We start from the raw sequence: 22,068 nt of genomic DNA, 5'->3' as shown, positions 1-22,068 counted from the left end.
GTCTAACCTTGGTCCATTAAAGGCTTACTTTTTCTCCTTGTTACAGGATGTGGCTATGTGAGGGAGATGTGAGTATGTGAGGGAGGGAATGATACCCTTCCCTCCCTTGCAATAGTTGGTGCTTGATGGAAGACAAAATGAAGATGGAGCCGTTGTTATTTAGCAGAACAACCATATGCAGAAATTAAAGCAAAATCTGAGAATGGAAACTATCCTTATGAGTACAACAATCAAATTGCAACTTTTAAAAAACTGTAATTTGTCTTCTGATTTCTGGCTAGTGAAGCACTTCAGTTTCCTAAAGTGCTAATGAAAAACTTTTAAGTATCATGGCTAACAGCATTAACATATCAATGAAAGGAAAGGAGGAAACAATATTCTCACAAAAGTTGGGTAGAATGTAGTTTTCAGTGTTTTGTGTGAAACGGCAGTACCTGCTGGAAATTCTCTTGCCTCGGTGATGCATCCCTATGCTTCAAATTCCATTCTTACAGGACAGTCTTACAGGTAAAAATAAGAATTTCTGCTTCTGAATGACAAAGAAACACAGTAATTCCTGCAAAAATGTTAGTAAGAAAGTAATTCCTCAAAATAAAAAAGCTAAATGACAAAGATAGGAAATGAATGATGACTTGTCATCTTTTAGAAAAATACTGCCAAACCTGTGTGCTTCTGCTGATTTCAAGGTTAAAAGAAAATGTCACCTCATATGGGAACTCTACTCAGTTGCGTACTGTGGGACTTAATCTATACTGAAGCTAAATATTCTATAAGTATGCAGTGAAGTGCAAAAAGCAGCAATTGAAAAATGACATGATTAAATGGCACAACATGCAATCATTTGCTCTCAATTATATCAATGTATCTTCTTCATTTCAAGGAGTCAGGCAGAAATATTGTTTTTTAAATGCCTCTATTAAATTGGGCACCAATAATAAAATAGATGAGAGTCCTAATAAGCTCATTTACGTAACATACATCACGTATCACAAAACTATTCTCTCCAAACAGGTTTGTTCATAGATTTGTCTCCTGGTTGTCACCAGTCTTTGCTATATTAAAAGATTTTAAAGGCACAAGGCTTGCAGACCATTCAGTGGAAAACCTTTGTACTTAACCCTTGAGACATCTTTAATGTTAATTATGGAAAAAGTATTGATATAATATCTTTGCTGTCACATTTTATTACAATGATGGTCACAACAGAATCTGGGACTGACATTTTAGAAATATCATCTAATTGCAAGGCAGAAATACAGAATGACAGTTTAAAGTAGAATATGACTTCTTTCAAAACAGTGAACTGGTTCTTTTTATTTAAAAGTCCTACTTTCAAAGCATTACAACCACTAAATTTCTACATTGATTATCTCTCTGTAACTCATTTCTTAGCAAAGTGTTACAATATCTCTCTTACAGATATTCCTTGTGAACTGCGTCTGTTTCTACACATACTAAAATTGACAATGAACAAATAGGAAAAAATACTTCATTTTTTGCAGTGGCTCCAAAAATCTATGTAGGCGCTTATATTCTACATCTAAACAAGTGCTCATATTAATTCATTCATTTCACTAGCATTAAAAAAATTGTGGGAATTTGTGTATATTTACAATCAATAATGCAAATATATTTATTAATAAGGTAAATACGTTTATTTTAAATTAAATATTTATTTTAAAATAGCATTCTAAAAGTATCCGTGTTCTTTTCCATTTTTTCTTTAGAAGTACAATGTATGCATTAAAACCAGTAACAATCCAGAATAGATACTTGTGGGCTCATTCCATAAAAGCTGCTATTATATCTGTATGACATTCTTTAATTCCTTTGTTCTATTCCTTATGCTCGTTTAAGTACTTCAAAATATTTGTTTGGAAGAATATAGTTCAATGGTCTGTTATTTAGCTCATGTTCCCATGTAACTAGTAATATGCAATATACTTCTCTTCATAAATTAAAAACACTATTAAAATTCCAGACGTATAAAACAATATGAAGATTAAGTTACTATAAAAGAAACTATAATAGCTTACAGATTGCTTGTATCATTACTAAAGCACTGGTATCTATTACAGTGTCTCCCTGGAATAAAGAATGCACTTTTGGCAATAATTTGTTAAAAAAGTGCCCATTATTGTTAAGATGCGCCTATCTTAGCTCTAAACTAGTGTGCAATTACAGGAAGGTAACTTTTAAAATAAAAGAAAAACTGTGTCAGAGTTTCCTACTGAAATACAACATAGATTTTCAAAGCCTTATTTTTCTTGTGTTTCATACAGAGGATTAATTGCATTAATTTTCACACTGAAATATTTTAGAGCTATCTACTACACCTTGCAAAGTTGGGGTTAACTTGGTTCCAGGGAATAAGCCAAGTCATTCAGACAGAAGAGCCAGACATGACAGCAGTAGGATTCATTTTTCTGGTCTGGCACTGTTTGTGTTTAGAAGTGCTTTTGGTTTATGCCTTCTTTTCATTCAGTTTGAGAAGTTCTCTTTCCAGTGAATAAGATCCAGAGGAAAAATACTGAAAGAAGTGACACAATTCGCTAAGGTTTCTTTTTTGCCCACAGAAAATGCTAAAATAAAAGTAGGGAATCAGAAAAGCAGGATAAATATCAGTACTGTTGTGCTTTTGTAACAAATTCTGAACCGCACTACCCAAAAAACTCATTTGCCTGTAGTGGACATTACACAATTGAATTTTTTTGCCAGAACACCACACTGGGCAGAGTTTCGAATGTGTATGGAAATTCAAGAGATTAAATTAAGGTACAGGTGGAAACTTTACAAAATAAAGTAAGGCATTAGTTAGGTTCAACTTTATTTCCACTTGTTGGGAATTCACTTAGAACTACAGCTTGAAAGAAATAAAAATGTTTCTCAACATACATCACGCACTAGATGGCAAGAAACACCCTCCAATTGCCTAAACACTTTAGGTATCAGAATTTCAGCCATCTTTAATGAACAGTTAATCTTTAAGAATCTTTAAAGGAAGAACTTCCTTGCATGGATGTACATCAATACCTGTAACCCTCAGGCTGAGGTTCAGATGTTAAATATTGTATTTACTGCCTTCCTTAATCTAATTCTCCCACAGATGGTAGACATGCATTTTTGCTGTCCCTGTGCAATAGGCCTGGTATATTCCAAAATATAGTGAGAATTTATTCTGAATTACAGGAAAAAAGACATCCAATAGTGCATTAGTATTACCTTTTATGGGAAAGCAGCTAACATGATATAAATTAGACTAATCTTTTAGAGTCTTCAGGACAGGCAAAGTGATAGGAAAGAGAAAATAAACACATCTAATGAGTAACGAAAAAAAGATTTCCTTTGGCTTTTTTCTTGTGTCACTGAAGCAAATTTAGCCTGGATTCAAAAATGTACAGCTTGGGCTGCTCCAGGCTAAACAGAGGAAAATATATTATGATGCTTTCATTTGTATCTATATAAACACAAGGACAACAAGCAGGCCTTTCTATAAATGGTTTTCCTCATCTTATTTCATAAAGCCAACATATCCTGATAATAGGTATGTCATTAAAACTTAAAATCACTATTTTCTTTGTTTTGACATATCTTAATGATAAATATACACACAGACACACACTTTTTGGTTTCAGTTCAACTAAAAGTCCTCAACAAGGGAAGTTACTTGCAGCAGAATCAACCAGAGCCAGGCAGCACTGTGATGAGGTAGGTTCACTCATATCTGAAGTAAGCTAGCCTACCTCAGTATCTTAATTGCATAAATAAGTTTTAGGCAAATGTTTCCATAAATATGTTAAATTTTAAATTAACATTAACTTGCTCCCTGAACAGGTGAGGCAGACATGCATTTGACATGCACAGTTTAGTCCCAGGGCTATGCGAAGGCTGGCGTTAGAGTGAGGGCAGAAGCAGGTAATGTGGTCAAGATGAACTGTGAACAGCAGTCAAAAAGCTAAGGGTTGTCAAAAGCTCAGTATCTGGCTGAGGTGGCTGTTTGTGTATAATGGTCTTAGAGGCTCAGCATTACTCATATTATCACACTTTCAACTGTCTTTCTTCCACTGTCTAGATAACAGTATTGGGGTAAGAAGCCTAGGTAGGATGAAAGCAAAGAGAGCACGAAACAGACTGTCTTTCCTTCACTAAAGCTTAGAGTAACTAATATACTGAGGTTCCTCTAATTGTGCCTAAACCATGGAAATAAGCATCACCGTGATAAAAAGAGAGGCAGTGCATTACAAATGACCTTGCATCATCAGTCATTGGCAAAATGCACAGAAAGCCCACCAGATTAGAGGCCAGGCGTTCAGTTTTATTCTGAGGTGAGGAAATTCATCACTCTCCTAACAGACCAGGAAGGGAATCCTCCTGCAAAGGACAGGAATCCACATACATCATTTTTGGTTTTTTTTTTTCACTGACTTTCTGCAGTAAGCATAATCTAAGATGCTCTGCTGTCTCCAGTAATATGTTGCCAGCCTGTAAATCCCATCCCTGACTGACATATCATACTTGTGATACCTAATATACGTGACAAGGATTGCAATAACACTTCAGAATGTATACTGAAGGCCTGTTCCTTTTACACTCATATTCTTCCTCATACTGAATAATACTTTATCCTGCAAATAATTCTACTAAAATCAATGGGTTTCCTGGCAGTATGAAACTATTTTTAGTGTGAGTAAAGGTACTAATACAGTCCATAATATTATTCAGTATTGGGACTATGATCTATTAACTTACTTGCAAAGATGAAATTTGGGAAACCTGTCCAGAACTGAAACCAAAATTAGGCAATGGTCTACTAGGCCAACGATCCACCAATTAAAGAAAAACCTTGTTAGTAGGATTTAATGGCTCCAGAGAACACCATTCAATCAATAATCCACTAATACTGGAGAGATTTGCAACTGAAAATGCAATACTATTGCTCCAAAGAGGCAGTTATAGACAATCAAGTAAATTGTACAATCACATGCAGTAGTACAAAGTAGACCTTAATGGAGACAGGACAGTGAATTTTGTTAAATCTCTTACATTTGCAGTCCACACTGCAGCCTAAAAATAGCTACTAGGCTATTCTCCACCAAAAGATGGTGTACAGTGTTCTGCTGCATCTGACCTCTGCTGAACAAAAGGTTCATCTGCTTACTACAGTAACCACCACGCCAAACCCCTGCCTTAGTTCAGGAGCCCATTGCCACTGCTGAATCAGGAGTGCCTGCAAGTCGTTTATGATACCTCTGTGGAGCTCTGCAGCATGTCAGATCTAACAATCCCTGGTGGCCAAATCATGTGTCTCTTTCTTTCCTCAGTAAAGGGAACACTTGTGGGGCAAAATGGTTTTAGACAACCAGATAGTGTTTATGATTAATTTTGAGATTTAAATTTAAATTTTAATTTTAATTAAAAACTAAGAATCAAGGTAAAGAACCCTCAGAGAATTCAGAGTTCAAGCTTCACAGTCCAAATGGGATGATGGAATGAAAGTTGCTATCTCAGATGGGATATTTAGTCCTAAATAATAGGGATATTTAATAATAGGGATATTTAGTTCTAAATAATAAAAGTCCAGAAGAGGGCCACAAGGATGATCAGGGGACTGGAGCACCTCCCATATGAAGAGAGGCTGAGAAAGTTGGCGCTGTTCAGCCTGGAGAAGAGAAGGCTGCGTGGAGACCTCATAGCAGCCTTCCAGTATCTGAAGGGGGCCTACAAGGATGCTGGGGATGGGCTCTTCATCAGGGACTGTAGTGATAGGACAAGGGGTAACGGGTTCAAACTTACACAGGGGAAGTTTAGATTGGATATAAGGAAGAAATTCTTTACTGAGAGGGTGGTGAGGCACTGGAATGGGTTGCCCAGGGCAGTTGTGAATGCTCCATCCCTGGCAGTGTTCAAGGCCGGGTTGGACGAAGCCTTGGGTGGCATGGTTTAGTGTGAGGTGTCCCTGCCCATGGCAGGGGGGTTGGAACTAGATGATCTTAAGGTCCTTTCCAACCCTAACTATTGTATGATTCTATAAATGAGAACTATAAATTGTATTAGTGTTGCCTTAAAAAGAGGGAGCTTATTGAAAATCAAACTGAACTTTCTTTCAGTAAGCAATAAGCACATTAAATTAAAATTTGAAATACATTTGAATATAGTAAGTATTTGCGTATTCTTTCTGTGTATGTATATGTAGCACTGAGCATTGATATTTGAGTATATTAAAATCAAATTACAGCTATAAAACCATATATTGTACTAGGGCCAAACCCTCATATTTTTGGAAAAAAAGTATGTATTGCTGGTAGAGAGGTGGCTTCTTATTTAAGCGGTCTACAGAACTGCTGCTTTAGATTGGTGGGTCATGTAAATTCAGTCTGTGTTTTCTTCAAACCATTGTGTCATCAGGCTACATTTGACTTGGAATCCTACCTCTTTTTTCATAAGATTTAATACTGTATGCCTTCCTGTTTGTTAAAATTTAATCCAAACAAAAATTAGGTAAACATTACTTCATCTGTGAAAAAATTTAGGGCTCTCTTTTTTTGAGAAATCTATTAAAATGATTACTTTTTTCTGTATAATCCTAGGGGTATAAGAAGGATTAAAACCTGCTTGAGTTCTTTTGGACTTTCTATTGGAAACTCTTTTGCATACTTTTGTTACATGCATATTGACTTTCTGTAATTCTTTGATTGCAGCTCTGCCATGAACATCATTCCAAAAATTGTAAAGGATCCAAAATACAGTAGTGAAAGCGATTCCTGGCACCTGTAGAAACAGCCAGAACTTTTCTCAAATCTATAAGTCTCCAAACCATTACTCAAAATTAACACTTTTCTTTGATTTCAGTTTAGCCATAATCTTATATGCTCCCAAACTGATTTTTGTTTTATTTGATAGAATTAAATTTAACTGAATTGTTTGCAAGGTGTACAGTGCTGACTCTTATGCAAACTTTTCAGTTAAAATGAAAAGCATCATAAGCACTGATCAACTGATTATTAATTAACAATGCAACCTATACGGCTTAATCAGAAAATTCAGTTGCTTTGGCTGTTGGAGAAATATAGAGATGAAAAAGACTTTTTTTTAAATGACATTGCATCATCTAGTAGGCTCAGTCACAAATTCAGTGGAAGTTGAAAGCACACACTTCTGAGTCTAGTCATTAGAAATAGTTACAAGCATCAGATAATTTATACTGTTTACAGGCAAACAAATGGCTACAAATACTACTAGCTATGGAATTCGATAGACCATTGACTTTCAGAAATATTAAATGAGAAAACATTTTCAACATTTCTTGGTACAAATAAGCAGTCTGATTTCTTTAATGAATACACTGACTGAAGTCAATGAGAACCACAAGCTTTCAGTACTGCTGAAACTCAGGTCTCTCTGTTTTAAAGGCCCATACATAGATTCAGGAAACAGGTATGACAATATATATAACATGTTGCTTATTACTTCATATAAAAACAGATCAGAAAAAGTACGTGAAATGCCATTTCTTTGTTGCCAAAGAACTCCATTTAGCAGAACACCTCTGCTAAAATCCTGTTCTGTACAGGAAAATCCTGTTCCCTCTCCAAGTTTGAAGGGGAAGAAGATCCTTTATAAATCTTGTTACTGAAAGCAACAGAGATGGTCCCACTTCTACATGATTGAGAAGGGATTCTGAGATGGACAGATACTTAAAAGTCTAAGCTTGTTCTTGAGCAGCGGGTCTGTGAGCCAAAGCCATAACTAATAACTTTTTTGATGTTGTTAGGTCATTTCTTAATATTGAACACAAAGTCATAAGTTTTATTGCAAGTGACAGCAATATATAACTAATTATTTAAGCTCCCTTGCAGTCTTTCGCAGGGCATTTGGCTGAGAAAAAAGCTTGCTTTTTGAAGTCCCAGAGACATAAAAGCAAAAGTGGCAGAACGCTTCTACTTACAAGCCAACAGGCACACAAATTTCTGGCTAAACCTTATTCAACTGAAATTTACTAAAACTTTCATGAAAGAATGTGAATTCTTTTTATTGTTGCCCCTTGTTCTTTCCTGCTCCAAATCTCTCCTGACCCACAAAATTGCCATACATCATTAGATTAGGAAATCAGTTGTGCCTATTATTAGTCCCATGACATCAGGTCCCTCAGCTGATAGAATTATGTGTTTACCTGAGAATCTTGTATTTCATTTAAAAAGTATGTTTCTAGTCCTGGTCCTCATTGTTTTTGTGAAAAGCTAGAAAATATGAACTCGAGGGACCCAAAACGCAGAACAGAAATAAAAAGGTTGAATAAATAAAATAAACGTATATTTGTAGTTATGAAGATCTCATTAAAGTAAATCTCTTGATTTTCTTAGTTCAGATTCATGGTGGGTTTTTTTTGTCTTGCAACAGAAGAAAACAAATCAGGGGTAAGAGACTCACACTGCCTCCTTTCCAGCTGAGCAACACGTATTCACTCTTTCCCCTTCTAGACAGGAGCCCAGGTTAGGCTACACTTGGAAGCTCACTTAATGCTGCTGGGGAATGGCCAGCAAGTGTCACTACAGACTGGAGCAAACTTTGTGCCTCTCCTTCATAACTAAACATGAAAATATTTGAGGCAGCCAGGGGTACTAAATACTGATGGAATGAGTAAAAAATTGGCTCTGCAGATGAGGTGCATGTTGTGCTGCCCAGAGATCACTGGGCTGACCAAAGCATATCACATAGTTTCCACAAAACCAAGAAAAATTTGACCTTACATAAGCTGGGTAATGACCTTAACTAAAAATATTCTAGTAATTCTAATATCTAAATATGATAATAATAATGGAAAAAACCTCAGCCACACATAGTCAGCAGGATTTGAATTTTGAATATAAACAAGAAACAATGGTAAACGCAAGGAAGCAATCTCTTTTAATCACATATGAAAATGGAATACACTGAGAAGTAACTTAGACAAAGGAAGGAAGGGCTGCCTTGTGGATAGTGACAAAGATTAGGGTCACTGTAGCAGGGTTCTAAACTAACACACCATTGACCTTCCATGAAAAACTGGAAAAGTCACTTAATCTCTGTGCATTTTATTTCCTCTATTTTTAAAAAGGGATAATAATACCTACCTTAAAGTGGGGCTTAGTTCATTAATGTTTGTACAGCATGTACAGCTCATTGACTGGATAGTACTATAGAAATGCTAAGTATTATTATTACACAGCAATATCCCAAAAGAAAGGCAATGCATTAGCACATTCTTTAATAAAAAGAACACTCAAATTAATACAGTATGATTTCTTTTATGAAAGAAAACAAAGAATTCAAAATAATTTCCTACTCATGAATTTAACAATCCCTCCTCTCACCACATTGTTCTCATCATGGGTCCCGACTGCATGCGAACTATACATTCAATTCATCCTCCAATTGCAAAATGAAAGGAAAGCACCTGAAAAATGGAATAACTGTTTTTCCTAAGGCATAAGCGTAATTTAAAACATAATATTATGGTATGAACATCAATGGCACTATTGAGTTTATTTTATTAAAAAATGTTTCTCTGTGTACAGTGGCTATGTGTATAATTGGAATAGTGCAGCACAATACACTTCCATTAAGAAACAACGATTCACTTACCACAGTGAAAGCAGTAATAAGATTAAACTCTTAAGTTAAGTGGAAAGTAAGTCAAACTAAACCCCAGCAGGTTTCCTACTAGTGGCATAGCTAATGTTTTTCAAAATGTTCTAAATGTTCTTTCTCAAATATATGTATTATACATTGCAGTATTGTTAATTATATCCATTTTCTCTTTTATACACTTCCCCAGGAGATCAGTGAAGAATGGAAAACTTACTTATAGTGGATTTCAGATTTAATGAGACAAAGATGGTTTAATATATACGACAAAGTGATGTGCTCTCACCATATTTGATAGGTAATTATTTTTTATACTCTAATGGTTACCATTTTGAAAATAATTAATGTATTATTTATGTAATTAATAGATAATCAACCGAGTAATGAAGTACTCTGGTTACATCATGGTGGGTGGTACTATGCAGTTTAACTTCTCAAGAGCTCTTGGCATGATATCATGTCATATATATATAAATAGATTTCATTTGAGATATTTATGCACGTTCCAAATATGTAAGTAACATTTCTATAGTATTTATATTCATATATACATAAACATATATTTAAAAACAAGTTTGTCTGAAATTAGATTTTTTAATCCACAGTTATGCACTTAAATAAATGCCATAATTTTCCACATAAGTAAAAAGCATCCAGCATTTCCTATGGAAAACGTGGATCTACAGCTGTGAAGTTCTTCAGGTCTATCAACAGTACTTTAATATCATTAGCTTTGAAGTATGTTTACAGAAAAAAATGGAATCAGCATGATTGTTTCTCCATTAGCAGAAGACCACAAATCATCAAAAAAAAAAAAAAGCCCCAAAACCACACCCAGATGTCATAATTTAAAATTGCAGTCAAATAGACATGCTCAGGAACCTAAAAAAAACACACCAACTTTATCTACATTGACACAACTTTCTCTCAAATCCTCATGATTTGAGAGGAAAGAGTTAAGGAATGACAAATTGGGAAGACAGTAATTTTTCTACAGTTGTTTTGTTGAATGCTTGTATAAAAAAGCATGCTTAGAAGTGCTTGTAACGCGCCCTTTGAGGTGAGTATTTAATAAACAGTCCATCCACTTAAGAGTGCTGCTGCCCTAGGCACCCTGGTATACTAGTAGAAGAGAAAAACCTCTTTATACCTCTAAAGCTCAACAATTACTAAGATTCTTATTCTTTGGTCAAAGGTCACTTGCAGAGTAAAGTGACCTGTAATGATGACTCAGGTGAGAGTTTATTTAGAAGTGATAGCTATGAACAGAAGAAAATCACAGGGTTTTACCAGGTTTGTTTGCTAACTTAATAGCCCTCTTTCCTAAATGGCCCCGCTACTTTCGGGGAATGGAACAAAACATATAACCTCCACTAATTCAGTTGCAAATCTGAATGCTGGCCTTCAGTTGAAGGTGCTTATCCATCTGAATATTAGTATTGTGACTACAATTCTTTTCCCTCTTTTCCATAAATCTTCAGGCTTAGGCTTAAGATGTGGCCTAGATTAATGCAAATCTCACAGTGTATGTGTCTTTTTCCACATATCTATTCACCACAACTTTGAATGTTTTCTCATGTATGCTAAATTTATATCTCTAAAAGTGAACCTCAAATAGGCTATTCTTGACTCATATGTGCAAAGAAAGTGGCTATTAAACTCATGGTCACACAGCACATTAATTAATTTAGCTGATGTAGGGAGTGAAATTCAGAGTGAAGGTTTTCATTACGAAACTCAGCTTTATAGTGAACTAGAATGAAAGAATACTATTGCTTTTCAATTATGGTGTGATTAGTCCTCTAACGCACTTTTCTGCTCGAAGTATTAGGAATAAACATTATTTCAAAGATTCAATAAAATCTACACAAATGAACACATAGCACATAAATGAAGGCAAACATATGAATGTGATTACATATGTACAGGCATTGCATTATATTATGTATAAGATATTTTATCCTTCCATAAAGAGGAGTCTCTCTAAGAAAACTATGGGGGTTTTATTACCTTAAAATATCGCAGTTGTTTCTCAGCATTCATTGTTCCTTCATTTTCTTGTCTCATACAGGAATTGAAGATGAAAAGCTCTGTATCTCTCAGCCACCCTTTCAGCTCTTTGATCCTGACCTCCAGCTGCCTTACCAGGCTGCCGCTTTCAGGCGAGAGCAGGTCACGTGGACCTAACCCACTGTGCCCTACCATTGTGTCTTGGATCTTCTCTCCTAGGGTTTTCTAATGCATCAGATAAAGAAAACATAGATTAGTCTTATGCACCAAAACATATACAGGTTAATGTGCAACAAGAAGCATCTGTTAGATGACTAGAGATGTGGGGTTTTTAATAATTACTATTAATATCAATTTCATTCTTTGTTTCCTTGTTTCAATCAATTTCATTTTTGTACCCTTGTTTCTGACTCATGCTGTTCTCTCTGGGTCACTGACTTTGATGGGAGCATGATAAATCAATGTTTATTAAGAGCAACTATGGACAGAGGAGACAAAATGGTACATAACTTTGTAAGGCAGCCACTCTCTAGAATTTGTCGGTAACTTCATATGCTTATGACCATGAGAGTTAGTTGTTTCTAGCAAGCAACAGAAACTATGACAAGCACTGAGTTCACCAAACTGTTATCCAAGGTACCATTTAAATTTTTTTGGGAATCACTGAAATACTGCTTTATTTTTTTGAGGTATGAACTGTCAAGTCATAGTTTCCAGACTTGCAGCCCTGAGGTTGTATACAGGAGCAGTTACATCACAAAGCAGCTGGTTTGCTTTTAAAAGTGGGTGAACTCACTCATTCAGAAGCCAATAAGCTAGAAATTGCAAAGCCTCAATGTGCCTGAACATCAGGCCAGTTATTTAGGCAACTAAATTCAGATTTAAGTTCTCCATGTTAAGCATCCACTTTAAAAATAATAGACCAAAATAAACATTCACCTCTGATCGCTAATGAAACTAATTTACTACAGCTTTTCAAAGTAGTATTTCTAATAAAAGAACCACTGAATAACACTTTGATAGTGGACACTGTGAGCATAATGAATATTCTGAAGAGGCTAGGGATAGAAAGTTACTTTCCTTTTCAGTATTTTGAAAGGCAATCTTTTAACATCACAAGGGAGATATGCTGCTGCCTGCTTTTTCTATGCCAAGCAGTATTTTATCTGACCTATAAGAGGCTGTCAGACTGACACTTATTATAAGCACTAGATCTGTGTTACTGATTGCAGAATATTGAATATACACTGACAATCACATCCAATAACCTTTTAAACTGATAATTAGCAGTGGTTAATTGTTGTAACACGAAGATACAGTTTTAGGTGACCTAGTATGGCTGTCTGATGAAAATACATGCTTTAGAATGTTACTGGAATATAATTTATAACAATGAAGTTAACTTCCAAAAAATAAGCTTTAAAACAGAAAAAAATATAGACCAGCAGGCATTAATCTACTATGTGCTATTCTGTAAATAACATCTTTAGGAGATCATAACAGGCATGCTTTCTTGGCAACACCCTTCTATTTTCATGGTGCAAATATTGATAATTTGAAGACCCTCGGTGGAATCCAGAGCTAGCTATTGTTTTTATGCTGTAACAAAAGTAGCAGCAGGAGGTGAAATCAATGCCCTTGGAGGGTAGGGTCACAAAAAAGAATTTATTGCCACTTTTTTGTTCTGGAACAGTTTGCAATCATAAATTCTTCATAAACAGAATACTTCAGAGAATGGTCCGTCTTCATAAATATACGACAGAGGACATCAATTTCATTTAATTCACAATTTGTGTCAGCACAGCAGATGCCAATGCCTGCCTTGATAGGGTTGTTTAATATGCAATTGAGACAGAGTAATATTCAGCACAGGGGACAAAATTTCACAGATTAAACTGTACGCACCACTGACATTTCATTCTAATGTATTTCCATTCCACACTGTTCACCTTAGATGAAAGTAATATTAAAAACCATATCCCTCTATTTTACCATTGTTAGAAGTTAAAATCCTTGTCTTTAATTTTTTTCATGCCAATTAAAATGTAATCATGCCAATTAAAACAGTATGCCTGGTGCTGTTAGTTTCTGCAGAGGTTTTTATTAAATTAAACAAAACTCTATCAAATTGCTTATTATTCATGAAATTGCATTTAGCAGGAAAACCCTTATATTTTATTTTTCTGTAAACGCTGAAATTAATGGCAAAATTTAATCCAGAGGTATGTTTTCATTTTAACATACTGAGAAGTGGAGGGCTTATTTTTTTTTTGAGACAGACTATTTCTAGATTTTTAGACTTATGATCAGTTACTTATCTCATAGTTTTATGTCCCACCAGCTCTAATCAGTGCCACTGCCTTAACCTGATTAAATACACTGCAAATCACAAATGTAAGGCCTAAAACTGAAATTACTTTTAAAATACAAGTTGTCATGACCAGATGTAGAAGAATAGGTTAATAACTTCCATTTTATCAGTAAATTTATTAATGTTTCAATAGTTTTAAAATGTTTGTGGTGATGCTGAATATTAAAATTAAAAAGTAATAAGCTCACTAATAATAAGGCAACTTTGCTACAATTTGCATATTTAGAGAATCTAGTGATTAGAAATAACCATGCTGAACAAAAAAAGCCCCACCTTCTAAAAAGGCTAATGCACTACCAAGTAAACTAAAGTGACACACGTCAGCATTTAAAATGCTGTTGGCAGGTTGCATGTATAGCTTACTTGTAATATATTAGAATTTTTTTTTAAACTAAGATAATAACATGCAAAATTATGCAATGTAACTCTATTGCTAATATCACACATCTATAATTAATCATTTAAAGTAATTTATAAATTTATCTTACCCTTGATTTGAAGTGAAGGCAATTAAAGTGAGAAGTGGATGGAAAAATATATAGTTTGACCTCTCTCTCTCTCAGCTGTTTTACAACAATAGGACAATAGTGTCTCCTGCACAGTGCCATCACTGGTCTCTGGGTAACAGAATCACTATATTGCTTTTTTTGCCAGATTCTTGTATCTCCCTCTTTGGCTGAGACCCAGCCTATCATAGCATGAAATGAATTACATGAAACTTTTTTGGCTTTTGTCAAAAGTGAGCTGAATACAGCAGCATGAAACATAACCTGTATTCTTAGCTTCAGGTATTCAGATTTGTTGTGAATCTGTATATTTGTTTTTAAGCCATCAGTGTGAACTGAAATATGCAGTGACAACCCCACTTTTCATCTTAAAGGTATAGTAAATAGTTAAACAGTAGATGTCTTTAACATGTAACTTCAGAATAAATTCTATTAACATTCATTCAAGCATGACAGTCAGTGTATATCAGATATACTGCATTATAGTTGACTTGGTTCATACCCGTAATACATGGCATATTTTACTTACATTTTTTATGTATTAAAGAACTAAAATTATTACAGTCAGACAGGAGACAAGCATGGAATAAGAGAAAAATCAACAGAAGAGAAAAATACTATGGAGTTCTTATAATAGCATGAGTAGCTTGTTTGAAATGTACGTGGTGAATTGAAAGAGAGAGATATTTGTGCCTCAAATTAGAAATCAGACAGACAGCGTACTTCAACACACAAAAATGTACATATAACCTACAAACAGTAATAAAAATGCAAATACCCCAAGCAGTTCCCATTTTTCATTAATTGAATCCACTTTTTCAAGGAGATCACTTGGTAGTAAAACACCACTTTTCTTCAGAGCTTCAACCTTACTAAGCAGTTCCATCTTTTTCGGGTGCCTGATTGACATTTCTACATTGTATCTCTAAAATGAAAAGAAATAGATAATATTAGCTACTGTAAAGTGTTTTCTTTATATAAAAAATAAACTTTAATTCTATGTGCCCAGTTATGATCATGCTCACTATGTAATTTTTTAATTTATTTTTTTTAAGCATAAACCTTCTCATGACACATCTTAAGAGATTTAGGTACCAAGCACGTAGCCTTCTGGGTGACGTATCTATGCAGGCAGTTAGCAATTGATTACATATAGTAATATTCACTCACAATACTCGCTTGTGCAGTAGTATTCACTAACACTCTGAAGCTTGATCTGCCTTTGTCTCATTCAAGTCAGAGGTATCTTATTTTTCAAATACGCTACTTCAGCAAACAACACTGAGTGTCTCCATTAAAAGAAAAAAGAAAACCCCAAACCAAAACAAAAAACCCCACAAGCACCTTCCCAAAAAATCAAGGAAATAGTTTCATAATTATGTTTCCTGTACAGTTTATTTCTTCTCTCTCTCATTGTGGATTCTGTCTCATATAGTGGCCTGAAATGCTATTACACACAAAAATGTGAGAGTTCCGCCTTAGAAAAACAACTAGACACAACTTCTTTACAACACAATATCAATAACTTGATTTTTATTGCATCAACCAACAGGAACAGTGAAATAGCACACAAACAAGAACAGCCACAATGCTCATACAGTCCAATAGTTTCTTCAAGCTTAAATTACCTTTTATTTCCTGCACTGTTATTTATTGTTAAAAAAAAAAGGGGGGGGGACAGAGAAAACAGGAATAAAACCAGAAGCTTCTTTCAAAATGACTATAATACAACTTTCTAAACATTTCAGCTGTATATTACTTATATACTCTATAAAAACGTATTCTAATCTACAGACACATCAATAGATAAATCTCTTTAAAACCTGCATTCTCTGAAAACTGGTATAAGTATTAAATATAATAGTTACTATAATGATGAATTATATTTTACTAACTGGTACAGCATATAAAAAAATAAAATTTAACAGAGGCATCCACTTATATACATAACCTACATATAGTTAAGCTAATTCCTTCTCCTTATGTATAAAACACTCATAGTGTTACAATTTCTGATATGGCCAAAAACATACTTTTTACTGAAAGAAGAGAGTTCAACACATATTCTTAAAAAGGTGTTTACAAGACATACATAAATTATGCATAGCTATTAGCAAATTGCATCCTAAATATTAAGCTTTCTTTGCTTTAAATTCAGCCAAGAAAATTGCAATAGCAGCTCATACTGAAAATATTAAGTATATAAGTATAAAAAATTAAACTAGAATAATGAATGTTTAAAACATGGGTGCCTTTGCCAGATCCAAGAACATGCTCTGCAGGAAAACAAAGCAAAAATACAATTGGAGACAGCTTAAAGAAAATAATAAAGGTGTGAAATCACTGTTTCAGCTAACAGGTCCTCAGCATTTCCATGCATATGTTTGCATATTGTTAGTTTCATATTTTAATCTCTCATTTACACAACACATGCACATCATTTGTATTATGTAAACTTCAGCAAATATTAGTCATTTGTGGATCATAGAGCAAATGTTTTAAATGAGGTGATTTAAACCATTTCTCATTATTAATGAACACTGATCAGGTGTCTGCGTATCCAAAATTGCATGAATATGCATGGTAAAACACAAGGAATTGTTTATAAAGAACTTGCCTTTTGCTAGTTGGTGTGCTGCGGCTAACATTTTAGAAATGTACAACAGTAGCTATCAACCAGGCTTGGCACTAGGGAACTGGATCCGCCAAGAGGCAGCACCATTTTATTGGACTAAAATGTTCAACAAGTATGCTTCTTGGTGCTGTATTATTGCCTTTTCAGCTAGAATGGTTACTGGAGGAGATTACAATCTTCTTTATGTAATCTGATTTCTATTTAAAGATGATATAGCTGAAAAGGATTTGCATAATTATTTCCATAAGTACATGTAATATCAAGGCGAATCCAGAGTCCAATTTGCTAGGCACTGAAATCCAGTTCGTGTGACTCCCTTTCTTTTGTCAAGTGAATTAATAGACTGAGGGAGTCCTCTAGCTGTGTGACACTGGTGCAGGCACAGCTAGTTAACACTCATCACCTATTCTGGACTGGCAGCTGGGAATATTCCTGGACACTGCAGGACTGCTGAAGAAATGAAACACAGTGCATGTTTCTAACTACAATTCTCTTGTTAACATAGAAACAGAAGATGTTTCATTTAATTTTGGACTAGATAAAACAATTCAGTGCAGCATAATCCAAATAGTGTGACAGATGTTATAAAAGGTTATTACATTAAAAAATAAATAAACTAGATTTTATGCACATGCTCTGTCTTTGTCACCATGTACCCTACTGTATAAACAAGCATGATGAAAGTGCTGATTGATAGAAAATGCATTATACTGTAACTGTAAAAGATGAAAGAATTCAGTTCATTACTAGATGTATTGGTATGTGATTGAGAGTCAGTATTGTTTCACTCCTGGATATTTAACATGCAGTGTGTATTTTAAGTTAAGGGAAGAGCTTAATGTACAGGAGGCACAGTTTGAGAACTGATAGCAAGAGATGCTATTGCTAATGCTATTTTTTAATCCATTAAACACCTACACTCTAAGCAGTTGCAAGCAAAAATTAGCTACCAGCTCTATCAGTACTGCACAACCCTAGTCTGGCAGGACTATTTAATCCTATGGTGAGAAGATAATTTAACCTTCAGATTCATTATTTCCTCAGCTTTAAGTGAGCAAAGGCTGCTCCATTGTGACAGCCTGTGGATGCTATGATACATATTGCTGTTTAATAGCCAAAAATGAGATTAAGGAAGTTAGTCACAGGTTTCTCATGACAGCCACAAAAGGAAATAAATGACTAATATGTAATTTCTCACAACACCTGTCATATTAAAAAACTGGGGGAAACCCCCAAACAACAACAACATACTGGAAAATCCTGCAAAATATTTACAGCATGATTAGCTGTGGGCATGCATGGCTGATTTTGTGTTCCTGAAGCCACTTAAAAGAAATCTAAAACATTGTTATGTAAGTTAAAGAATTTTGGCTCTTTATTACTTCGCATTCAATACCAGCAATCAATATTTCCCAAAGGACAAATAGTGGAATTTAAAAAAAAAAAAAAAAAAAGGGAGTAGCATTTAGCTGTGAATGAGTTTGGCAAAAATATCCAAACCATGAGAAGTTGAATTCCAAAACAAAGCAAGTTAAAACCTTACTTCCCCTGATAAAAATATTCCAAGAAATCCATGCATGCTTGATTGAGACACATTTTTTTTTTGACACTTTATAGTAAACTGTGCTTTTTTTTTCCCTTTTTTTTTCTTTTTTTTTTTCTTTAAAAAAATTATATAAAACATTTTTTGTGTGAAAAATCACACCCGAAAATTCTGCCCAAATGGAGACTGGAACAATGCCTTGTAACAGTGTTAATTGTCACCATGGAAACCAGAAGAATAAGCCATTTTGAAACTGGTATAGAAGGCACACATTGAGCAACTCAAGCATTTTTCAGCCTCCCTCAGTGTTAAGGAACAAGATGCCTAGTCACTGAGAGGTCAGAGAAAGAAATCATCATGAAAGGTTTGTAGATGTACACTGTCTGGTAAACAATAAAAAAATCTGTACACAGTTAACAACTCTAAGACTGCGCACTGCATCTTTCAGAAAGAGAAACATCACAGAAAGATGATCGGGATTGGGTTGCGGATTCCACCCCTTGAGCAAAACTTTAGGGCAATATTATGCGAACCTTGCCCCTAAAGCTCCCTGGGAATTCTGTTGTTGTAATAAAACTTCAGAAAAGGAAAAAAAAAAAAAAAAAAAAGCCTGCATGATGGAATTCAAAATAATTCTCTAAAAGCACACAGAGAGATTAAGACATCCATTGTAAGACTTTTGTATGGTGCTTCTGTTGGTTATAGTGAAAAGAGACTAGACATACTGAACACACAGTGGAGCTATGGCTACAAAGTACAGAATTAAGCCAGTGAACTTTCTCCATTATTGGAATAAGGGTGTGCTATTTGTAGATGTTCTGCATTCCATCATTCACACACTAGCAAAGTATCTTCAGTCAAATAGCACTGTATAACATACAACTGAGATCAGGACTCAGTGACCAGCAATTTGAGTTTTACCTGGATTGGATTTTTAAATTTTAAAAACTTGCCTTTCGGGGTTTTTCCAGTGCTGCAGTCATGAATACATGCACACACATGTTCAGTGTCTGTATGTGCATGCATCACCAGCGTTGGAACACATTTGCAAAATACACTAATTGCATGCATAAAATTGAGTAAAGAACACTCTGCAAGCAATTCACCAAATATTCAACATAAATATACATAAACATATAGCAATGCACATATAGCAATATTTGTCCACCATGCCTTCACACACATTCTCACTTTGCTTTCTGGATAATGTTTGCACTCCTCATGCTAGGCTTCATGGTGGCCCCTTAGGAAGCCCATGCCTAATGCCATTCAGTGATGAACAAAGAGTCTTTTTATTCCAAAGTCCAGGGTCCAAAGCTCAGCTGTATACAAGCAAAGTGAAGGAATCTGCTAGAGGCCAGCCTATACTTCACAATAGCTCTTAATGCTTCTACCTTTTTGGTGTTATCAGTGTGAAACATTTTAGAAACCATCCAGAAACTTGGTTATATTTCTTGCACTGTCAATAGCACTAGAACCTCTGGACAACACTCAAGGTCTGGGCTGACTGGTCTGTCCAGATAAATAGCAGTTGCTGTTTCTTACAAACTTTATGTATTTCACTATTAGCAATTTATGGCAAATAATTGCACAGGGAAATTATAAAGACTCCTACAATTGTCCTTGTAAATTAATAATATGCTTTCTTGATTGGGATAAATTTGCTGCTGAGCCTTCGGAAAAATTAAAAAGTGCAATGTCATTTAAAATTGCCAGAACTCACACAGCAAATTACATCTGAGGTTAAGAATCAGTTTTTCCTCTTCTAGTTTATTCCATTTGCATGATCTGGAAATCACATTACATTGGCTATGTATTGTTAATTGGACATAGATTGCATTATCTTTGATATAAATCAAACTACAAATATTAAAATGAATTGCAAATTCTCTAATAGAAGATCATAAAACAATCTTTTTTAAGTATCTCCCATTAATAATTTAATTCCAATTATATCACTCAGAAAACTCAAGGAGAGTGCTAACTTATTTCCATTTGCTTTTTTCCCCTACAAATAAGCACAATAGTACAATATGTATTTGTGTGAGTGCATGTGTGTATGGGTGCATGCCTGTAAAACAAAACAAATCTTGGCACTTTTGTTTTAAGCCCCTGCAGACACCTTGGGTTTTTGTCTCAGAAAGTAGCAAATGCGGATTACACTTCTGCTATGCATTCCTTTCTGTGGCAGCTAGAGAAATAAACACATTGAAAGAAATATTACGTAACTTCATGACTAAATTTTGCCTACATTAAAAAATTATGCAGTCGGTACCCATTGTTCTGCTTTTTTTTTTTTTTTTTTTTTTTAGGAGGGTGATCCCAACCCTCTAAATTTCACTATAAACGTAATATCTTTTTGAAGACTTTGTATGTCCTTTAATGAATTTATATTAAATATTTAATACTGTTTAGGGCATATCCACTACTACCAAAACCAGTTATATTCCCAGCAGTCCCACTGTTTCAGGCAGAGGGCTTGATTGATCCTCCTAGCCTGAATTGAGTAGAATGAAAAGAAGCAGTTGGAAAATAGCTGCAATCATTTAATGCAGATGACCTCTGACAGGCTCACAGCTCTTCTATCTGAACAGAAATTTGCATGGGGTCTCTGTGCAGAGGAACAATGTAACCTAAATGGTAGACAATCTTTATTCTAATGAAGTGGGTGTCAAGGTCAATGTAAAACTGCAATGATAAATGGTGCACCACTAGGCAAGAGAAGTTGCATAGGCATTGTAGTGCTTTCACATTAATTGAAGGCTGAAATTCACTGAGTGAAAGCACAAGACTCTCTTTTCACCATAATGTGTTAATGCACAAATGTTTAAATGTTTTATTCAAGCCCCTAGCCTGTTGGCACAAATCTTATTGCAAACAAAAATACAATAGTTGGCCAATAACCAGAAAAATAGAACTTTTTATTAGCTTGCCTTATTTCTTGAATTCCTAACAACTTCCACAATCTGCTCAGAGTACCAAAAGAATAACAAGTCTCCAGACACCTAATGTAATTCCCATGATCCTTTTTCTATTTAGGATATCTGTCTTTAATTAGTTCCAAACAAGCAAGCCTTTAGACAACTCTTCATTAGATACCATTCCCAATGAACTAACTGCGAGAAGAAAAGTCATGCTTCAATATTATTATTTCCTAGATTCTAAGTTTTCTTTTAGTATATAGTTAACATCTCCAGGTGCCTTTTGTTCTCAGTAAGAATTAGACCAGTAAAACTGGGTTTTGTAATGCAAAGAGTTGTGTGCCTAGAGTGCGGACTAAACTACAATCTGTTATTGTGGCTTTGTCAAAACTGCAATACAACTATAATTATAGTACTTCATCAGTCGATCAAGCAATTTGTAGAAGGCAGTACATTTT

At 34.8% G+C, this 22,068-nt stretch overlaps 1 protein-coding gene across 2 annotated transcripts in view; it reads right to left on the bottom strand.

The window, feature by feature from the left end:
* AKAP6 (A-kinase anchoring protein 6) overlaps nucleotides 1-22,068 on the bottom strand; it is a gene marked incomplete at its 5' end in the record, with an annotated part of 232,019 nt that overhangs the window by 31,850 nt on the left and 178,101 nt on the right. For both annotated transcript variants that reach the window (XM_080617231.1, XM_080617230.1), the window contains 2 exons: nucleotides 11,635-11,859; nucleotides 15,290-15,436. In XM_080617231.1, coding sequence (XP_080473357.1) covers nucleotides 11,635-11,859; nucleotides 15,290-15,436 — 372 coding nt within the window. The remainder of the gene's footprint in view (nucleotides 1-11,634; nucleotides 11,860-15,289; nucleotides 15,437-22,068) is intronic.

The sequence above is a fragment of the Psittacula echo genome, assembly GCF_963264785.1.
Source record: "Psittacula echo genome assembly, chromosome: 5".
Classification (NCBI taxonomy): domain Eukaryota; kingdom Metazoa; phylum Chordata; class Aves; order Psittaciformes; family Psittacidae; genus Psittacula; species Psittacula echo.
Note: the sequence above shows the minus strand (reverse complement) of the source record. Positions and strands in the feature narration are given on the sequence as shown.